Genomic DNA, 20,257 nt, shown 5'->3' with positions numbered 1-20,257 from the left:
CCTCAGGTGAGAGTGAATTGAGACAGACTGGAGGGTGCAGCCTCGGTCGTGACTATGCCCCATTTTGGAATAAAACTCTGCATCCTTTGCAGGAGGTAGTGAAAACAAAGGCTGGTGGGGAAATAGGGCTGCCTGCTGCATTCTTATAATGTCAGAATCCGTACTATATGGTTCAGAAGTTCACATTTTAATTTTTTTTTCTTGCTCCTGTTCATGTCTACTTGTGGGGAGCGTTCAGAGGCCTTGTATTATTGGCATTCCAGCTAAACTCTCCAAGGATGGTCAAGCCGTCCTTCCGTTCCTGCTTCTCATTTGCTTACAGGTGTGCAACTAGGAGATAACACCACAATCAAGTTTCGAAACAGTCTGCACAATTAATTAGGTTTTTCTCTAAAAGGGAGGTGTTTCATTGTTTTTGATATTTCATTGGCAGAGTATGAAGTAAAAAGTTACTTTTAAAATTGAATGATACTCTTTGGAATAAATGTTTACATGAAGGGACTGGAATGGAGGCCGAGGGCACAGCGGCTGAGAGGGAGATTCAGTGTTAAAATTCTCCAAGAACAATTTTAGAAACTAGACTCTCAGTCTATTGCAGTTTTAACCTTCCTGGACCAACAAAATTCCTCCTCCATCTGCTGAACTCTCCCAACCTTTGATGGATGCTTCTCTTCTGATATGAATCACTTTTTGTCTCTGCATTACCATATATCTTTGCATTGTGTGTGAATGAATGCCCCCTGACTTGAGATATCGAATATAAACCATATTTCTCATTTTATGTCTCTGTACAGCATTACTGGTATAACTTCTAGCTGGCTAATAAAACTGCCCAGAGCTCTACTCATGAACAGTTGTTTGTTTAAATCTCTACTGTGAGAGAGTATATGGATTGGGTGAAAACGAGTAAGTAAATGCAGAAATAAAATGGCGAAAATGATCAGTTGATCCTGGGTCTAAAACTTAGTCTCACAGCACGTAAAAGTGAATAAATAATAGTAATAATAATGACTGTAATAAGAATATCAAAAACAACAGTATAATAGTTAAAATATATGATTTCTTTACCATATGTGAGGCATTGCACCTCGCATATGCTATATAACTTAATCCTTAAACTAGTTACAGATTTGGAGAATTTAAGGAACGTGCCAAGGCTAAGCTGCATTTGGCAGAACCAAGATTCAAACCCAGATGTTTTCTTAAAGCTTGTTCTCTCAGTCGTTTTATTATAATGCAATAAATTCAATAGATTCTCAATCAGATTTCATTAACATTCTTTTGTCCTCAAAGTGAAGCCACGAGGTTTTGCAATCTTAGTGATGACGTCCAGATCAATAAGTAAAAGCAGAGTGGGTGAGGGAGTGTTTGACCCAGGATGATACCCTCTTTCTAAAATTAGACTTTTTCTTTCATTTTTGATAGAGAGGATCTGAAGTTGGCAACAAAATAGTATATATATTTTAAAGTCCTCATTGTTTTTTTTTTTTTTTCTGACGTCTGCTGGAGCAAACAATTTTTAAAAAAACAGAAGGAAAAGTCCACTAAAGAGGAATACATTTAAAATAGGAATTTTAAAAAAGCCATGCTAAATACTCAGAGATGAAGTGATGGACTGATGAAGCCATTGGTTGCACCTAAATAGAAGCAGGGTTTTATTTTGCTTGGTAGCGTAGAAACATATTCCTTTAGATTCTAGGGTGTACAAACTGTTTCCATAAGAAAATTCAGCCAGAGTGACTTGATTAGGAGAGAGTATAATGGAACATCTACACCCTATTTTCTGGACATTATAATTCTGGTTTTGCATGAGTGTTTTCGATAGAGTTTTGTCTTATCAACTCCCTTATACTTCAGATCATATTGAACTTGCAGTCAAAGGAAAACTCCAGGTATTTCTCAGGGAAGCTACTGTAGAGCAGGGCCCTCTTCAAGTTCTACTTTGGTGATTGATTATTTAAGCCCAAACACTGGCTTTATATTTAAATCTGTCTAATTACACTTTATTAAAATAAATTCAGGTTTTTATCATGTTGAGTTTTTTGATCTGACAGATTATGTTCCATTTCCTTTCACTCTCAGATGTGTGACATGGGCCTTAAAGCTGATCATGTAAGACAGAGCCCTGTGGCCTCCCTTTAGTTAGAAACTTGCCACCAAATTTTCATTGACTTATTTACCAGTATTGTCTATAAAATCTAATTTGAAAGCATCATGTGTCCTTTAAACCTACATATTATCCAACAGAAGCACACAGGACACTTTGTCAAATATCTTCGAAGTTTTCACTTAGGTTCCTATAGTTAAAGAACATCCTCTTTTTATCTAGTACTAAAGACAGCTCCACATTATCCAGCAAGTAAGGACCCATGGGAACCTTTAAGGACCCTTAAGTGGTTGCTGATGACTTTTTGGCTGCCTTATGGAACAACAGTAGAGGGGACGTAATGGTAAGCTGACATCACCAAGCCCTGCGTGCAAGGTTCGCTCTTCACTGCATTATCACAGCCATTAAGCCTCTTGTGAACTATCTTGTACAGGACGATACAGGAAGGAGACGGGGCTTTCACTATTAGTGATGGACATCCCATCTGTGAAGATGTCCAAGCAGCTGTAACTGGGTTCCCAAGCATTTGGACATTTAAATCCCCTTATGCAACTGAGTGGTATGCAAGTGCATACCATGTAGCTAAGAATACTTTAAAATACTGTCACATATAAGAACCAAGTTTTAAGAGTGGAGAGCCCTTTGAGACCATCCACTTGCTATATTCCAGCCAAGCCTTATTTTATACTTAATGTGAAATACTGTAGATACATATCACTTTATTGTTATTTTATTATTAATACTGAGATACTTCCATTAGTGTCTGATGTCTGGATTCCAGTGTTGACTTAATAACTCTAACTTATTGTCCGTATATATGTCTTTATTTGCTCTTTTCCATCAGCATGTTTTACTCTTTGGTTATAAATTCCTAGGTGGTAGGGGATGTTGTCTGTGATACATAGACAAATGTATTAAACAGAGAATAAATGTTATGCTCAGACTCTCCATTGAGAAGGTGAAGTGGGTCAAGAGCGTCAAGATGGCAGGAGGTGGCTCTCATGTGGAATACACAAGTAAGGATTTAGTTTATGTAAGGAAGCCAAGGCCTTGAAAGGGAATCTCAGAATAACTGGATGGCATATGAATCCGTGTTTACTGCCCAGTGTTATCTTCTGCTTTCACAAAGGAGATGATAATACTGTTATCCTTATAATATATATTTAGAACCTAAAAATATATCCAGCAAAAGCAACTGAGGCGTGGCTGAGACACAGACGTCTGAAATCTTGATAGTCCAAAGGGATACATCTGTAGTATCAACAGTGGAGATGTGTATTCCATGATGTTTTATTAAAGGTGCATACTTTGGTATGCGGGAACCACATTGGTCTCTCCTCTCCAAACCTGTCTTCAGAATCCTGGGTGGCTGGGCATTTGGTCCTTAGTGTAGTGGGTTCCTGGGTGAGGTCTTAAGAAGCCTGGCTTGAGGTTCAGGGTTTCATTCAGCTGAAGGGTTGACAGCAGCTTCCGTCAGGCACATTGAGAGACCCAAGAACACATAAATGCAGAAAGCAAGCAAGAGGCAGGTCTCTTCCCCATATTTGGCTCCAGGTCATCCTAACAACTTGCTTACTGGAGGCCCAGCTGCCGTTCTAGAGCTGACTTGTGTTGTTTTATAAAAGTCAGCTGTTAAATTCTCAGGAGGTCTCTGTGTTGGTTTAAACACAGCCATTATTAAGCATTAAATCATATCAACTTACAATTCAATAAGTTATATTAAAAGGAGATAATAAATACTCAAAACTCATCACTTCTTAATTGTTTTTTTCCCAAATATTATTATTTTCTCTGCTTTTAAGATTATTACATCTTGTAAATAAGCTGCCTATCTCTTCCCAACTCTGAGTTTCGCATCATGCATTGGAATCTTGAAATCAGCCACATTGGGATATTTGTACCATGGAAATCAGTACAGGACAAGTGAATATTTACTTGATTGGTTTTTTTTTGACTTCCAGACCTCAGAAAGTCATGGAGAAGACAGTAATAATGCAGATATAAAGGCATAAACCTAAAATACGTCATGTTTATAGCTGTTACATTTGTGATCAGCAAAAAAAAAGGAAATATTCCCCTGATATTTGAAAACTGTTATCTGAATCAACAAAAGACAGTTGCTTACATCATTGATAAACAAGTAAAGTTTTGACATTCATCTTTATGGTTTACTTGTTAAAGTAAACACAGGTATCAACCAGCATTCATGCCACTTATTAAATTATAACAATAACTTTATTTTGAAAGGAGTTTTGAATTGGGATGCAGCTCCCTTTGTCAAATCATAGCTGAATTGCAGCCATCATTGGCTGTGGGCACAAAAGTTGGGCAGAAAGCAATGAAAGCATCCTGTGAGAATCAGTTGACTGTACAGAATTTACAGTAAGAAGTATGTCTGCTTTATTCTTGGTAAATTGTGTGGAACTCATTCTGTTGGTAAAATTTATAATAAATTTACGTGTATACTCACAGACGTTTTGGAGGGCCAGCTGCTGTCATTCATTAGCATGGTGCTGCCAAACTTGGAGCTGACAGTGTACCACCTACCCCTGCACCTTAAAAGTTTGGGGCTGTTTCTGGGGCTGTGATTATGAGGCTGTGGAAGAGCTCTTTCTCCTCCTTCCTCTTGATGATTAGACATTTATTTCGTAGACTCAAGGCTTCCTGTCTGTTTAAGAAGTTAACATTCCCAAGAGGAGTGGCCCATTATTCTTTTTTAGACCTTTGCATTCTATCATACTTGAATTTGTTACATTACTCCATCGATTAGAGAGCCGGGGGGCAATGTGGAAGTGAAAAAGCTCAGAATGGAGAGTCAGAAATCAAAGATGAATTTTATCCACTTCATTATTTTGTTCAAGGGCAGCAAGGAATTTAGAATTAGAGTTATTTACAAGTATTGGTCACTGGAGAGTTCCACGTCCCTTCTGAGACAGTGGTCTTAAATCATTTGTTTGCTTCTTTTATAAGGGTCTTTTCTGGTCAGCTCGCTCCGTGTGACAGTCCACAGCTCAGGGGCAGGAAGGTTAACAAGGTAGGAATTGTTGGTATAGGTCAAAACATAATTCAGCTGAAATTATCAAAAAGAAATCATATTGGAGAACACATTTAAATCTTTGGTACAACAAGAAAGTGACTATTGTTGGTTATTGATATATTTTTAAGCCATTAAGTTCCCGAAATTTATTTTCTCTTAATCTGAAATTTTTAGGCAATAAGGCATAGCTATTTTCATACATCAGACAGTTAACAGGATAACTATACTGGAGGAAATACAGGACTCGAGAGGAACACTCTGAGTTAATTATTTTAAAAAAAATATGAAGTCAAACATTAGAATTCCCCTGGTAAATGAAATGAAGTGGTTGATTGTGAGACTGATCACCATTCAATTTAAAATAATTCTATGTGAGACTTCTCTTTTTAGTCTTAGGTTGAACTCTGGCTACTATTAAGTAGATCTTGATTTCTGGCACTCCTCCACTCCCCAGCCCCAAACTTGTTTCTGCCATCATCTGTATCTCAGAAAATGGTACTATCATTCATTCCATTGCTTAGATTGAAAGTCTAGAAGCCATTCTTAATTCTATCCATCAACAAGTTCCCTTGGTGCTACCTTTAAATACATCATGACTTCATCCACATTAAATCATTTCCATAGTTACCACTATCATCTCTTACATAGACTATTGCTATTTATTCTCTGCAGTACAGCCAAAATGATCTATTAAACATTTCAGTTAGCTTTTGCCACAGCGTATTCAAATCCCTCAGTGCACTGCAGGGCCTCGCCTTGGCCGGCAAAGCCCGAGGGGGCCTGCGCCTGGCCATTGGTGTGACCTCTCCTCCCACCAAATCTCCTGCAAGGGTCTCTGTCTGGCCCTTTGCTGCAACTGCACTGATCTCTGGATGGGTTTCAGATGTGCCAAGCTCATACTGCCTCAAGCAGCTGGCACCTGCTGTTCTTCTGTCTGAAATTCTGAACATATACGTTATGTTATAGCAGCTCTAGCTGTGTTTTCAGAAGGGACCAGCAAAATGTCTAGTAATAATGATACTTTATAATTGTGTTATGCCTTGCCGTCTGTGGTTCCCATTTTTGTTAACCAGTTTTTAATTTTCTTAATGATTCTTTGAGGAATGTATTTTATAAGTGAAGGATCAAAACACAAGAGACGGTGAGAACCTTGTCGAGCATCAAAAATCATCAAGGTCAGAACTAGAGTCAAACCCAAGCCTCTGACTCCAAGTGCAGTTCTCTGCCTCGGAAAGTACAGGGACCAAGATGAGTGGCTGCTGGCTCATTGCTTTGATCACCATTTCGTGAATATTCATTCCATATCCCTCTGAGGGAAAAGGGTTTCTGATAGTCAAATGAACACCTTTGGTTGAGCTGTGAATTCTAAAAAGCAGAACAAGAATATTAAATTAATGATTTCAAATTTCAGGTAATAGCAGATTGAATAGGAAAGAGAGCAATTCAGAATTAGGAAGGGAAGCATTTAAAGGCTAAGGGGGATGGTTAGCTCACTCATCAGTCGCTCCTGTGAGCGCCTTTTCATGGATGGTCATCGGCTCCCTGGGGATTTTATGACGCTGCGATACTGTTCTGGAGTTTGGTAACCTTCTTGACTTCTTGTCTCTAGTGGATGGTAAAAAGAACATATTCCTGTCTTCCTGTGTTGAGTGTCTTTTTCTTTCGTCTCTCTCTCTCTCACATACACACATACATCACTTCTTCATCCAGGTCTTAACTTACAGTTTCCTAAGGTAAATATACTTAGCGGAAAATGGTTGACTTGACTAAATGAGAAAGTGGGTTTGCTTCAGGAGTCAATTTCTCAAGTTCTTGACTTTTTTCATAAAGAGAAGAATGACCACAAAAATTGGTTACTTGTTCTCCTTAAAAATGAAACTTAGTCCTTTGAAAAAAATCTACCTTTCAGACACCAGGAAAAAGCAAACATACTGGGTGCCTTGGAAATACGCCTTTATTAGCTTGTAATGGAATTGCTCACAAGACAGCATTAAATGGCATGTTTGGGCTGATGCATCTCTGATCTTGCTCTGGAATGCCAGCATGTTTTTGTGAGTAGCAGAGACTACGACATTGAAACCCCACTCACTGCTGTTCTTAGGACACGTATGCCAGTGTGGCAAATGGATTATTTTAAATTAGTAAGAATCTGAGTACTGGAAGGTGAGCTGTTAACCAGTCATGGAGACCCATGACTCTGTGCTATTTCAGTCGTCACGTTAAACACAATGTTGTAATTTGTGATTAATTCTAACATTTGCATTTTGCCTTGCCTCCTATGCCAGAGAATCAAATGTCACAATCTGTATTCTTTTCCGAAGTTTTCAGTGAATCAGGAATCTTTTTATAGGAAAAGACACTGTAAAGGAGAACGTTGGAACACAGTGTTCCTCAGATCTTTAGTGTTATCCTCACTTCTGCATTCTAGCAATGCTTCAGAGTATGAGTTTATTGTCAGAATCTCTTGTTTCAAGTGGCAAATGTCAGCTGTGTACAATTTTCATGCCAGATTCCATGGCTTTTGCATAACTTCTTTTGATAATGAAGAACTTTCTTTAGAGCAGCCTGTAATATCACCAGGGTGATTGGATGATTCTGTTCCTTCTGTCCTCGTCATTTTCTGTTTGAGTGCTTGCATGTCTTGGATGTTACAGGAGAGATCATTGAGAGATAAGCAGGTGAGATAAAACGAACAGTTTCTGAGCTCCTCATTTGTTACATCCTCACTCATTAATGCCAGTCTGACTTAAGTGATGGCTCGTCCGTAATGTAGAGAGTGAAAGGACAAAGGAGACTTGATGTTATAGGAACCAGTCCATGCAGCTGAAGTCCTTCCAGACATTTTTAGTTTACAATCTGCATGAGCTTGCTTTCCCCTAATAAATCCTCCTTTCTTTCTTTTGCTCAGTATTTTCCCGTGTGCATTAAGCTCGGAGGACCCCCACGTGGTGGGCTCACTGTAAGTATCTGTGGTGTGAACCAACGTGCAGGTCTGGGGAGCATGCTGCAAAAGCAGCCCAGAGTCACGGTCAGATCTACTTGATTATGGATCCTTATCCAGGCCGTGACAGACACTTTACAACTGTCTTGCCCAAGCCCTCAGAAGTACTGACACAGCTGAGCACAGTCCTTTCTGGGTCTCTCAGGAAATAGACCAACTGATAAAAAACAGTTAGCTCTGTCCTCGTGTCGGGCTTGTTGCTGTCCTCTTGCAGGGCAGATGTCTACAGTGTTGATTCCTTATCCAGGTACTTGATCCACATCAGTGTAAAAATATAAAGTTGATTTGTTTTGGTTAAACAGAGCTGGAATATTAGACTGTAGCTGAGTTTTAAGCTGACATTTGGATGGTCCTATTTTAAATACCAAAATGGAATCACAGCTCCTTCTATCCTCAGTGGACTGTAAGGGATTTGACTGGGAGGCCGGGCTGGTGTTTCTCCATTCTGGTCACTGTGCCCTGGGCTGCAGGCTAAAGAAAGCATCATTGCCTCCCCACCTCATTGTCCTCATCTCCCTGGCAACTGCGGTGGCACTGTTTCTAGTGGCATTAATGCCTGAAACAGCTCTTGAAAAAGAATAAAGATCATGTGTCCAAAGTTACTCCTGTTTTCCCGGCGATAAGGATGTGTGCATCCATCTGCACATTTTCAGCGTAAAATCATAAGAGTGAAATCAGTTATCAGAATGAGGTGAAAAGTTGAATATCAACATACAGCTGAAATTCTCATTGGACAATTTTTTTTATTGCCATCTGTATCTGTACACTGAGGTCAAGGGAAGATGTGACTTTCACCCACTGAATGCTAGGGAGCTTTGGGTCAGCCACCTTCTCTGATAAGACATCCCATTCATTCAATCACGCTTTCAAGAATGCTAACTGAGCATCTCTGTGTGTCAGACATTGCAGATGCTGGGAGACGCAACAGAAGCACAAAACAATTAAGGCTCCTGCTTTTATGGAATTTCTCTTCCAGTGTACATTCATTCATGTCTTGATATGACTTATGAATGGGGCCTAGCAAAAGGCCTGCCATGTGATAAGTGATCAATGGCTAGCATCCTCTAATTGTCTTCTCCTTGCCTGAATTTTAATTTCCCAAAGGACATCTATGTCTTTGTTGGCTTGAATGAATAACTAAATTTATTTTAGCAATTTGTTGAGATCTATTGGTGAGTTAATAGAAATATATTTGAAAGGCCTGTTCACTGCCTTTGCTCAGTGGGAAGTACCAAGATAACTGATGCACTCAAAACAGTCTGCTGTTTACTTTTATGTAACATGCATTTGTTATTTGTCAGTGCGTTTAGTAAGTTTTCCTTTAACCACTTGTACGTTCATTAGGATGGAGTAGAGAGTGTGCACTTTCAGGGCCACTCACAGTGGTTTGGATGTTCTCGAAATGTGCCTATAAATGACTCATGCAGTAGATTGTACACAGAGATGGGGCAAGAACAAGAGCATTTTTCTATGGTCACATTTATAACAAAGCTGAAAAAATAATCCCTAAACCACAAGAGACACAGTAGAATCTTTCAATAAAAATCTGTTTGAACAAAATACACTTAACAGGGGAACGAGTACCAATTTGCCTAACAAGGGCTTTGATTTTCATTTTTATAGCCTTTCTCCCTTACAAACCACATCATTACCTTGTTACCTTATTGTTAATGTGCTCTGAAAGGAAACAGTGGATAACCAGTCATGTGATACTGTTTTGCCAGTTGACCTCTTCTGTTCCAAAGTACGTTTCGAGGTGTGTGTGTATATATGTGTGTATGTGTGTGTGTATGGATGTGTGTGTGTGTGTGTGTGCGTGTATGAGAGAGATAATGAACATGATGTCTTCTTGTAGTTATTTAGAAGATACATTAATCTATCTTTTCTTTATTCTGATCTGAATTCCATGCTCTAAGACCCATAAATCATGTCCAGCCTCATTTCTACTGGTTAGTCACAGTGACCTGGGAGGAAGTCACTTCACCTCTTTACATGTTTTTCTTTCTATGAAAAAGAAAGTGAGGCACATGAAGTTTACCAGAAGACCTTTTCGTCCATCCAGTTATAAGATTATCTTACTCTTTTTATAAACGTCTCTGGGGGAAACTGTCCACCCCAGGTTCTTTGCATACATCCTCCAACATCCTGACACAGTCATTAGTGAGGATGGCTGTGTCTGAACCCGTGAGAGCATGACCATCATTGGGACTGCACTTGAGCTAGCAAACAGATTGAAAACGATGTGGGGTTGAGCATCAGTTTCATATTAATGCCTGTTTCTCCAATTATGGGTTTTTTTAAATTAATAAAACTAGTCAGTGGAGTTAGAAATACTGGGAAAATATATAATTTGTAAATTACTTCATTAAAACTTAGAAAAGGAAATTAGCCAGTGAAAATAGTTTAAAATTCCCTGAAGAATCTACCAGAGAAAACACGAAATACCTTTAGAGAAATTAGGCAATTGTACCACTCATAAACAGAAGATCTGAAAAATTAAAACCTTTAAATAATATACTAGATTAGGTTTATTGTAATAATGGGACTTTTTTTTGGGACAGATCAAGAGGATTATAACAGATTATAATTACTCCCATTAGTCATTGTGTTTTAGTTCATGACATAGCTAAAAATAAGTAATGATAAAGGATGCTGATAACAGTGTGCAGTTAAATAAATCTTTGACACTGTGTTCCCAGGACCTTCTCAAACCTCACACGTTGACAAATACATGATTTTCTTACTTTATTTTCAAGCCAGCTCTGTAACTATCTTTGATGTCCTCCACTGTCTTTCAAAAACAAGTAACTGTATTTTTATTTTTTTATATTTATTTTATTTTATTTTATTTTTTTAAGTAACTGTATTTTTAAACTAACTCCATATTTAGTAGTTTGTGTGCAACCCCGAGCCTTGTTAATTTAGGAAACTTGGATGGTCAGTCCTTCTGTCAACACACACCTCTCCCAGCACATCTCACCCGGTCCCTTCTCAACCCCTTGCTGAGTGATTTGCTTCTCTATCCAGCTTGTAGCACCTGGAACTCAAATTCCTGCCTCAGCCATGTTACAAAGTTTTGACCATTGGACACCTCCTGGACCACTTGCAAATAGCAAAAACAACAACTCCAGTCCATTGAGAACTTTTGATGGACAGAGCTAGGACCTGATGCTTCTCACCACTTCCAGGATCCCAGCCTGGCCTTAACCATGGCTGTGGCTCTCCTGGGTGGGTGAAACACCTCACTCGTATCTTTGCTTCCACACTTACCTCTATGGTCTTTTCTCTGCATAGCAATCAGAGTGATCTCGTTAAAATGTAAATTCACCAAATGAAAATTTCTCTTACAGAGGTATTCAACTAATAAATGGAGGCTAAGTGACAGAATGCAAAATGTTATCATTTTGAAATGATCGTCAGTAAGCTGCTACCAGCAGAAAATAAGACTTAACCTGCATTACTGTTCCTCCTGATAGAAGTATTCTTCTTCCACCTGTGAAGGCGTTTTGTCCAAAAAAATGGAGCCTAAATCTGAACAAGCCACTTGATCTTACTGCCAGTTTATAGGAGACAAAGGAACATGTTAAGTGAAACCATAGGCTTGCAATCAGCAAAATCCAGACTGTGGCAAACTGTGCAGAATGGACAACCCAGATTCTTCAATAACAGCAAAAACAGATGCAAGGGGAAAAAAAGAGAGAAATGTTGGAGACCCTAAACATTAAAAGAGACTTAAGCGATATCAACAAGTACAAAGTGTAGATCTTATTTTGATCCTTATTGAAGGTCAGTATAAGCTTGTTTCTACACCAAAAATGCAGAGGTAGAAACCTTTTAAGAGACTGTAAGAAGTATCTTAAAAATAAAATCAGCAAGCTTTAGGAGAAAAAGAGAATGACAGTTTGATTAGTTTACTTCCAAAATGTCTTGGCCATTATTTTAGAGAGTTAACGATTTTTAGTTAGAAGCTGGTTCTTTTGGATTCTAGCATATTTACTTAAATCAGAATTTCCCCATCCCCTCTATGGAACCCCCACCCCCCATTATCCTAAAGCGTATGATTAGATAACATGCTTTTTCCAGTCCTTGTTCCTTTAGTTAACCTTTGCACTCCCTACCCATCATCCCCAAGTGTTCAGGGAACATCTTGTAAAAACTTCAAGGAAGAACAAATCTCTTCCCTTTTTGGACTTTCAAGAAAACACTGATAATTCTAAATGAACTTCCTAATCCCATGGCCAAGCAAAGAGCTCAAAAACTTGATTGATGTCTTATTCATACATGTAGTTAGATGTCTTATTCATACATGCTGTAATGAATTGTGCAGCCCTTTTATTACCCTTTGTTTCTCCACAGCTTTCTTTGCTCTAGCAAACAAAATTAACTATTTCAGGAGCACTCCAGTGTAGAATGTGAGAACCATGGTTGGTTTTTTGCTTAAATCACAGCCAACTTAGGACCAAAGGACTCATTTTCATTCTGTTGCACAGCATTCAGTGGGACACTCAGGTCTTACAGATGAAATGAGTAAAAGGAAAGGCTTAGAAAATAAGCATATGAAAAGCTCTCTACCTTAGGGAAATGCAAATTAAAACAACAGTGAGATGGTACTTACACGCCTGTTAGAATGACCAAAATCCAAAATGCTGACAACACCAAGTGGTGGTGAGGATGTGGAACAACAGGGACTCTCATTCATTGCTGGTAGGAGTGGAAAATGGTTTATTCACTTTAGCAGTCAGTTTGGCAGTTTCTTAAAAAATTAAACACACAGTTACCATACAATCCAGCAATCACTTTCTTTGTGTTTTATCCAAATGAATTGGAAACTGTGTCCACACAAAGACTTGTGCATGGGTACGAGCAGCTTTATTCATAATTGCCAAAAGTCCTTAACGTAGAAAAATAAACTGGCATAACCATACAATGCAGTATTATTCAGCAATAGAAAGAAATGAGCTGTCAAGTTATGAAAAGGCATGGAAGAACCTTAAATGCATCTTACTAAGTGAAGGAAGCCAATCTGTAAAGGCTACATACTGTGTGATTCCAACTGGATGACATTCTGGGAACAGCATAACTATGGAAACAGTAAAAAGACAAGTGGTTGTCAGGGATTAGCAAGGAGGAAGGGATAAACAGGAGGAGCGCAGTGGATTCTTGGGGCAGTGAAATTACTCTATATGACCCTGCAGTGGTATATACATGTCACTATACATTTGTCAGGACTCACAGAATGTACAATACCAAAAGTGTTCCCCTAATGTAGACTCTGGGCTTTGGGTGATTGTGATGTGTCAGTGTGGGTTATTGGATTGTAACAAATGTACCACTCTGGTGGGGGATTTATAATGGGGGAGGCTCTGAGCTATAAGGGAACTGTATTTTCAGCTCAACTTTGCTGTGAACCTAAAACTGTTGTAAAAAATAAAGATCTATTTTTTAAAAAAAGAAAGGCTTAATAAAACTGGGAGGAGAGTACCTAAGTGATGCCTTAATGGGACTAAGTTAAGAAATAAAGTAAAAGGCTGCTCCTTCATGCTTATATGTCACTGTGCTAGGTTGTTATCTATTGATTTGCAAATATGAGCATAAATAGATTTCAGGAATGAAAATCATAGCTGTGTTTTGAAATTAGAGTGGGTTAGATATCATAGTCTTTTCTGTTTCCTGCAAAAGACTCTGGATGTATAGTAATACTGGCTTCAAATCATTTCCGAAATATTCCAGTTGCCATAGCAGCCAAAGCTGATGATGGAATTTATATACACAGCTCTCAGAAAAGAGATTTTCTGAAAAGGTCTGTGGAGTTGCTCAAGATGGTTGGCTTTTTCATAGATCGTCTTCTGCATTTTCTGCATTTATTCTAGTAACTAGGGTAGTAGGGTTGTGTATGTGTGTGTGAGAGAGAGAGAGAGAGAGAGAGGGAGAGAGAGAGAGAGAGAGAGAGAGAGAGAGAGAAATACGTACCTATTACCTAAGTGACATAACATGAAATGGTCAGTGTGGTAACTGGACAGAATAATTGAAATACTGACTTTCTTGGAAGATATGGAGACTGTTAACAAACCTAGGAGTGTCAGAGGTTAGAAGGGGAAGATCGAGAGTCTTTTGAACTGTATTAGCTCAGATTAGTTAGCCCTTCTTTCTCTTTAAACATATTATCATTTCTTGGGGACTGATTCTATATTTAAAATTGTACACATTGGGATTAAAATTAAAGTGCGGCGAGAAGTGCCCTCCGTGTCTGCAGAGATCACTGAACCAGCTCTAGACTCCCCTGAAGATGCAATTTTTTTTCTTTATCTGCTCTTGTTCTTTATCTGCTTATTTATGTGGTGGCAAACATGCCTCAGACTTGGGCATAGCTCAGTTGACCTTATTACATTTGTTTTTGTATTTCTCTTCTAGAAGGCTTTCCTAAGGTCACCAAAATATTATGAAAGGAATCAAAACAATGGACACTGAATTCTTTCTCCATGGCTATGCAATGTCCTTGGAAGATTAAGATGATGCGAGTCTTGGAGACTCTGAGAGAACTGATCTTTTTCGGTATTGCTATGCCAGATAACATGGTTTCCCTGTTGACTGGTGCTAACAGGTGTTTGCCTGATGTTTAACATGCATGGAAAAGAACAAGCCTTACTTGGGAAAATTGTTTGTGAGATGCTTCTTCTAGTCTGTCTTCTGTAGGCTCCAGAGTTTTCTCTAAAGTTGGTCCTTGGTTTCCACTTAGGCTAAGCACCTCTTTAATAATACACAAGAGTGCAGAGGACTGTGCTGAGTGCTATGAAGAAATGGTGAGATGTGCTATCAGGGACTATATGGAAAAACCTGATTAGTTGGAGGGGTGAGAGAAGAGAAGATGTCTTTGAAGCGGTGATGTTTAAGCTGAGACCAAAAGAGTAAGTAGGTGTCAGACAAACTGTACTTGGATTAACTGACCTCATTTCAACTTTTCAAACGTAATGCAAGCTCCCTGATCAAGGTCTTCACACAGGCTACCTAATCTTGGCTTGAGATGCTGGTCCTCTCCTGGTTTGTGATTATTTTTGTGATTATCCATTTAATCTCACTCTTTTCTGATTGTCTGCAATCAGGAGGTTAGATTTTTTTTTTCTTATCATTTGGTTTTGAGTAATACTGAATTATTTTGTGATTCCTCTTCCTTTTATAGACCTCACAGCAGCTCAAGCTTTACCAGGTAGTTCTTCCTACTGCTGGCCAATTATACTGTTGAATTTTCACCTGGTGGTGATGCCCCTGGTGACAGGGTCACTCTTATTTGCAGATGGATTCCTAAATTTCTGAAATGAGTTTTTTAGGATCACAGAGTTTGTTATTAATTTTTTTCTCCTGGGAGAGCTGAATAATCAAAGCCACATTCAAGATATGAAGAAAGCTGGTTGATTATCTATTTCTGCACCTCATTATAACAATTCACGTCTTCTCCCTACATTGATAGGGCATTTGTGTTGTATCCTCTCTGAATTTAATCCACTCGTCTTAGCCTGGTTCTAAAATGGTGATGCTATCCTTCTGTGGAATCATTCTCATAATTTATCTATCCTCTCCATCCCTCCTTCTACAAATTAATTCCATAAGCATTCATTGGGCGCACTCTGTGGGCCAGACACTTATCTAGATTCTGGGGATACGACAGTCAATTAAAGATACAAAAATCACTTTCTTGATGGAGTTGACATTCTAAAGATGTGAGACACTGAATAAAGGAAATCAGTAAAATACAGCATTTTAGTTGGTGATACGTGCCACAGAAGAGAAAAGTGGGAGGAAGGAATGTTGGTGGGCGAATTGAAATTTTAAATCAGGAGAAAACCTAGCTGAGAAGCTAACCTTTGAGTAAAGATGCAAAGGAAATGAGATGGCACTATCAGGGAGAGAATGTCCAAGCAGAAGAGCAACAAGGGGGAAAATCCTGGAGGAGAAAGGATGCTCAGCCTGGTCAGGGGACAGTGAATAGACCAGAGGGGTCAGAGTGGAAGGACCAACAGAGAGAGGAAAAGACGGTAAGTGCAAATATGTAACAGGGTCAAGCCGTGTAGTGCTGTGTGGGCTCCCTCAAGACATTCTGGCTTTTACTGTGAGGGAGATGGGAAGCCCCTAGAGTTCTGAAGAGAGAAATGACATGATCTGATTTACACACAAGCAGATTTACTCAGGCTGTTGTGTATTAGGCTGAAGGGAATATGGTTGGAAGCAGAGAGACTGTTGCAATAATCCACGCCGGAGGTGAAGCTGGTGTGGATCACAGTGACGGCCATGGAAGTGGAGGCGAGGAGAAGGACCCTGAGTATATTTGCAAGGTAGATCTAAGAGAGTTTGTTGATATATTGGGAGGTAAAATAAAACAAGTCAAGGATGACTCAAGGTTTTTTGGCCCAAGCAACTGGAAGTTTTGTAAAGCTGCTGTTGAGAGGTAGGAAAGACTGGAGGAGTGCAGGTTTGGTAGTAGATTGGAAGTTTGAGACAAGGTCTTCTTGCTTCTCCCTTTCTCAGTAGCCATGGCTTCTCTCAGGCCTTCCTCAGTCCTGACACACACACACTCCCTCATTCCCCACTGAGGATGGCTGGTGGGTTCCCAGGAGCTAGAGTCCCATTCAGTACTGAACAAAGGGGCTGGGGGAGGGGAGAGACAGAGTTGTCTTCTTAACATTTGATTTTTGGATGGAGTCCTAGAGGGCCAGGGACTTGAAGAAAAGTGCAAATTGTACAATCCTTGTTTCATTTTAAAACAGCATAATCTCCCAAGGAATGATATTAAGAACTTGGTTGTAGCTGTTCTGATAGGCTAGAATATATTTTCTTCTTTAATGCAGAATTGAGACCTCAAGCCATTCTTCTGGGACTCACATTTTTTAATTCCCTCATGCCTCATGCCATCCCTCTCCTCCCAGGCCCCTCCTGCCTGGTTTTAGGTCTTGCTCGCTCCTCATCTCTTGGGTAGAGTCCATATTTGCTTGTTCATGGCTGAATTTGTTGAATGAATGGATGTTGAATGAATGGAGCTCAGATCTATGATATTACTTGTAATGTCATCCTATCATTTTTTTTTTTTTAGTAAATTACTTTTTATTTGTTTTTTGGGGGGAGGTAATTAAGTCTTATATATTTAATTCTTTTTTTAATGGAGGTACTGGGGATTGAACCCAGGACCTCCTGCTTGCTAAGCATGCACTCTACCACTTGAGCTATACTCTCCCCCCACCCCATGCTATCATTGTAATTGGGTTTCCTTTACATAAGAGTTTTTCACATTGAGATTGGGCTTCATTGGGAAGGGTTCATTGAGATATGGGTACTTAAGCTGTTTGAATGATAACAAAGAGTGTGCTGCAAACGTCTCAAGGTGAAGATGGAATAAATCTTTGAGATTCAGAATGCTCAGAGAGATTAGCATGTCAGTTATTTGGTAAACTCTGTTTTATCTGTTAATTCTTACTTGTTTATACTATAAGGTCAGTTGTGTTATTACCTTAAAGGAGACTCAGCTAAAATAATGTTGATTTCAGGACAAGTTAAGTAAATAACAGTACAGGAGGGTCACAGTTATAACAAAAATCTTGAAGGTTGGGTTGTAAATGTAAGTTTGGGAAACACAGTTCTAGTCTAAACAACCAGTTGTTATTTGGAAGTGTTCTTCCACGTCTCTGCTCAGTGGTCATTCAGACTGTCATTGTGTATGGTGAGGACTGGGGATTTTGCATGCTACAAGGTCATTTCAGACAACTGGGATTCATGACAGTTTCCCACTGCCTTCGTGGTGCATTTCTACTGAATCTGTCTGATAATTGTAATGAATTCATGAATCTCCAACTCTCAGTTACCCTGGACTGCTTCTCAAGCAGGCATTGTTTGTTGTTTTAGTACTTATTATCAATCATTAGGTAGGTAGCATAGATTTAAATAATTATAAATATTACCTACTTTGGTTCACAGAAATGAATAGAAGAAGAATCAATTTAGATGAATAGAGAATAGACTGAACAGCTGATTCTTGTCATATATCCCAAGCTGGTCCTCGGGGGCAAGGAGAGACAGAGGCAAGACTCAGCTGGTTTGCTTTTGCAGGGATATTTTAGGTGTAAAAATTTCCCTCCTTAATATTATGGAAAAGTGTCAGTTTGATGAGGGAATTGCAAAAACTCTGTCTTAAGAAAACTAATTAAAACAAATCCAATTTGAATTGTATATATATATATATGTTTTTTTATTCTACGAATCTAGGGATTAATTTGTCTCTCCTGACTGTTACCAAACTGCATGGCAGATTTTATCGTTTCAGTTATTAAAGAAAATATTCTAAACCAGGGGGTGTTCACAGGCACCTGCAGCCAGGCTGAGTCCCACACAGCAGTGTCTGAAAGAACAACTTCATTTCCATGCATTCCACAGGCAGGGATATAGTCTGTGATGGGCAGAGTTAAAAAAACAACAGTTGTTCTGCCGGTTGCTGTGGTGATGGCCGCAAGCTGGTAGGACTCCAGAGATGAACGTCTCCCGGCTCATTTGGATGAGGCAGAGACGAAGTGATGCTTAGGGTGTGGGATTCCAGCTGTGTTTTTAACAGGACAGTTCCTGCAGAGGAATGTCTTTTCTGAGACAAGACTGATTTTATTTTTTGTTTTTCACTTGGAAACACATTTTTATGTCACTTGACCTTCTAATCACCATTTCCAGCAGCCACTTCTCAGCGCTCAGCCTCTGAACTTAGTACAGCGTTTATCATTGAGGGTGACTCACACTCTCGGCTTCTTTTCCGTGGTGCTGAAATAAACACTCACCTTTCTGTTTGTTTTCCCGGATTCTGTCAGTGCGGACTTCCCTTCTTCTTTTCCAGAGTGTGATCCTTCAGTGTCGCTGCCTGTCTCCTCTGTCCGACTCCTCTGGGTCCTTTCTCCCCCCTCTCCTCCTGCTCTTCATCACCCTGTCTCCTCCTCTGTTATCTGACCACCTCTCATGTCCATGCTGATGATTCCCAAATCCTTATTACTAGCCCAGGATTCTCTGTCAAGTTGCAAATTCATGTTTCTAATTGCCAGTGAGAATCTTTTCAAGATACTCTGTGGACACTTTAAACTCAATGTTCAAAATAAACTCATACTCCAACCTCAGTTTTTGTGACTAAGATGGATCTCGTAACTAGCCACCCAGGACTGAGTCTTTGAGGCTGTTCAAACCTCGCCCATCCCAGGCCGTTTGTATCCAACCACTGGTGGAGTCTTATAATCTGGCACTCAGATCTCCCGTGTCCTCGCCGTCAGCACTGGGGTCCCTCGGACGAGCCGTTATTGCCTGACGCTTGGGCTCTTAGAATGATCTCTCAGCTCTGATTGGCTCAGGACGCTACTTGCTGGAGCTGTCTCCAAAACACAGCCTCAACACAGCCTTTCCCAATATTCAAAATGTGCTCTGTGGGCAGAAGGAAGTCTGTATCCCTAAAAGCGGTGTTCACGGCCCTCCATGGTCTGACCCCAGGCCCTGCTTTCTGCCACAGCGTGGCCGTTTGCGCTCACGCGCCCAGTGCCCTGGCCGCTCTCAGGAAATGCGTTTTGTTTTCTTCCAGCTTGTCCCTGCTGACATTTCCCCTTTGCTTGATGAGTCTTTCCCTCAACCTCTGTTATCTTTACATTTATAAACATAACTATGTTTCTTATTATAAAACAAATTTTAAATCATGAAGGTAACCTCACAGAAACTTTCAAAGACAATAGAAAAATATTAGGAAGGAACTAAATGTCTTGCATAATGACATCACTCAGATGTAAGGACTATTATTACATCGTTTAACTTTATTTTCATTGATATGTATGTACCACACATACAAAGTTTTGTATGTACAGGTTTTACATTAGCTCTTTTTGCTTCAGATTACATTGTATGCATTTACTGGTGCTTAAAATGTTATTTGAGAATATTTATCTAATGTCTGTAAAATATTGTATCATATGGATATACTGTAACTTATTCAAGATCTACCAGTTTGTGTAGTAAATAATTTTACAGAGGTACAGTTTTCCATTGAATTTTTAGAATGATTATCCCTATACTGTTTTTCGGGACACATGGTTTATTTCCTTCCTCCCTCCCT

The 20,257-nt window shown here is 39.4% G+C and overlaps 1 protein-coding gene across 8 annotated transcripts in view; it reads left to right on the top strand.

The window, feature by feature from the left end:
• RGS7 (regulator of G protein signaling 7) overlaps nucleotides 1-20,257 on the top strand; it is a 242,979-nt gene that overhangs the window by 20,039 nt on the left and 202,683 nt on the right. For 2 of the 8 annotated variants that reach the window (XM_064477203.1, XM_064477202.1), the window contains exon 1: nucleotides 15,616-16,175. The exons of 5 other annotated variants lie outside the window; for them this stretch is intronic. In XM_064477203.1, the coding sequence (XP_064333273.1) occupies nucleotides 16,026-16,175 (150 nt within the window). In that variant the 5' untranslated portion in view covers nucleotides 15,616-16,025. Of the gene's footprint in view, nucleotides 1-15,615; nucleotides 16,176-20,257 lie in introns of those variants that run through there. One more of the 8 variants, XM_064477205.1, reaches the window with a different exon arrangement.

The sequence above is a fragment of the Camelus dromedarius genome, chromosome 21, assembly GCF_036321535.1.
Source record: "Camelus dromedarius isolate mCamDro1 chromosome 21, mCamDro1.pat, whole genome shotgun sequence".
Taxonomy (NCBI): Eukaryota; Metazoa; Chordata; class Mammalia; order Artiodactyla; family Camelidae; genus Camelus; species Camelus dromedarius.
This window is presented reverse-complemented; position numbering and strand designations above follow the sequence as displayed.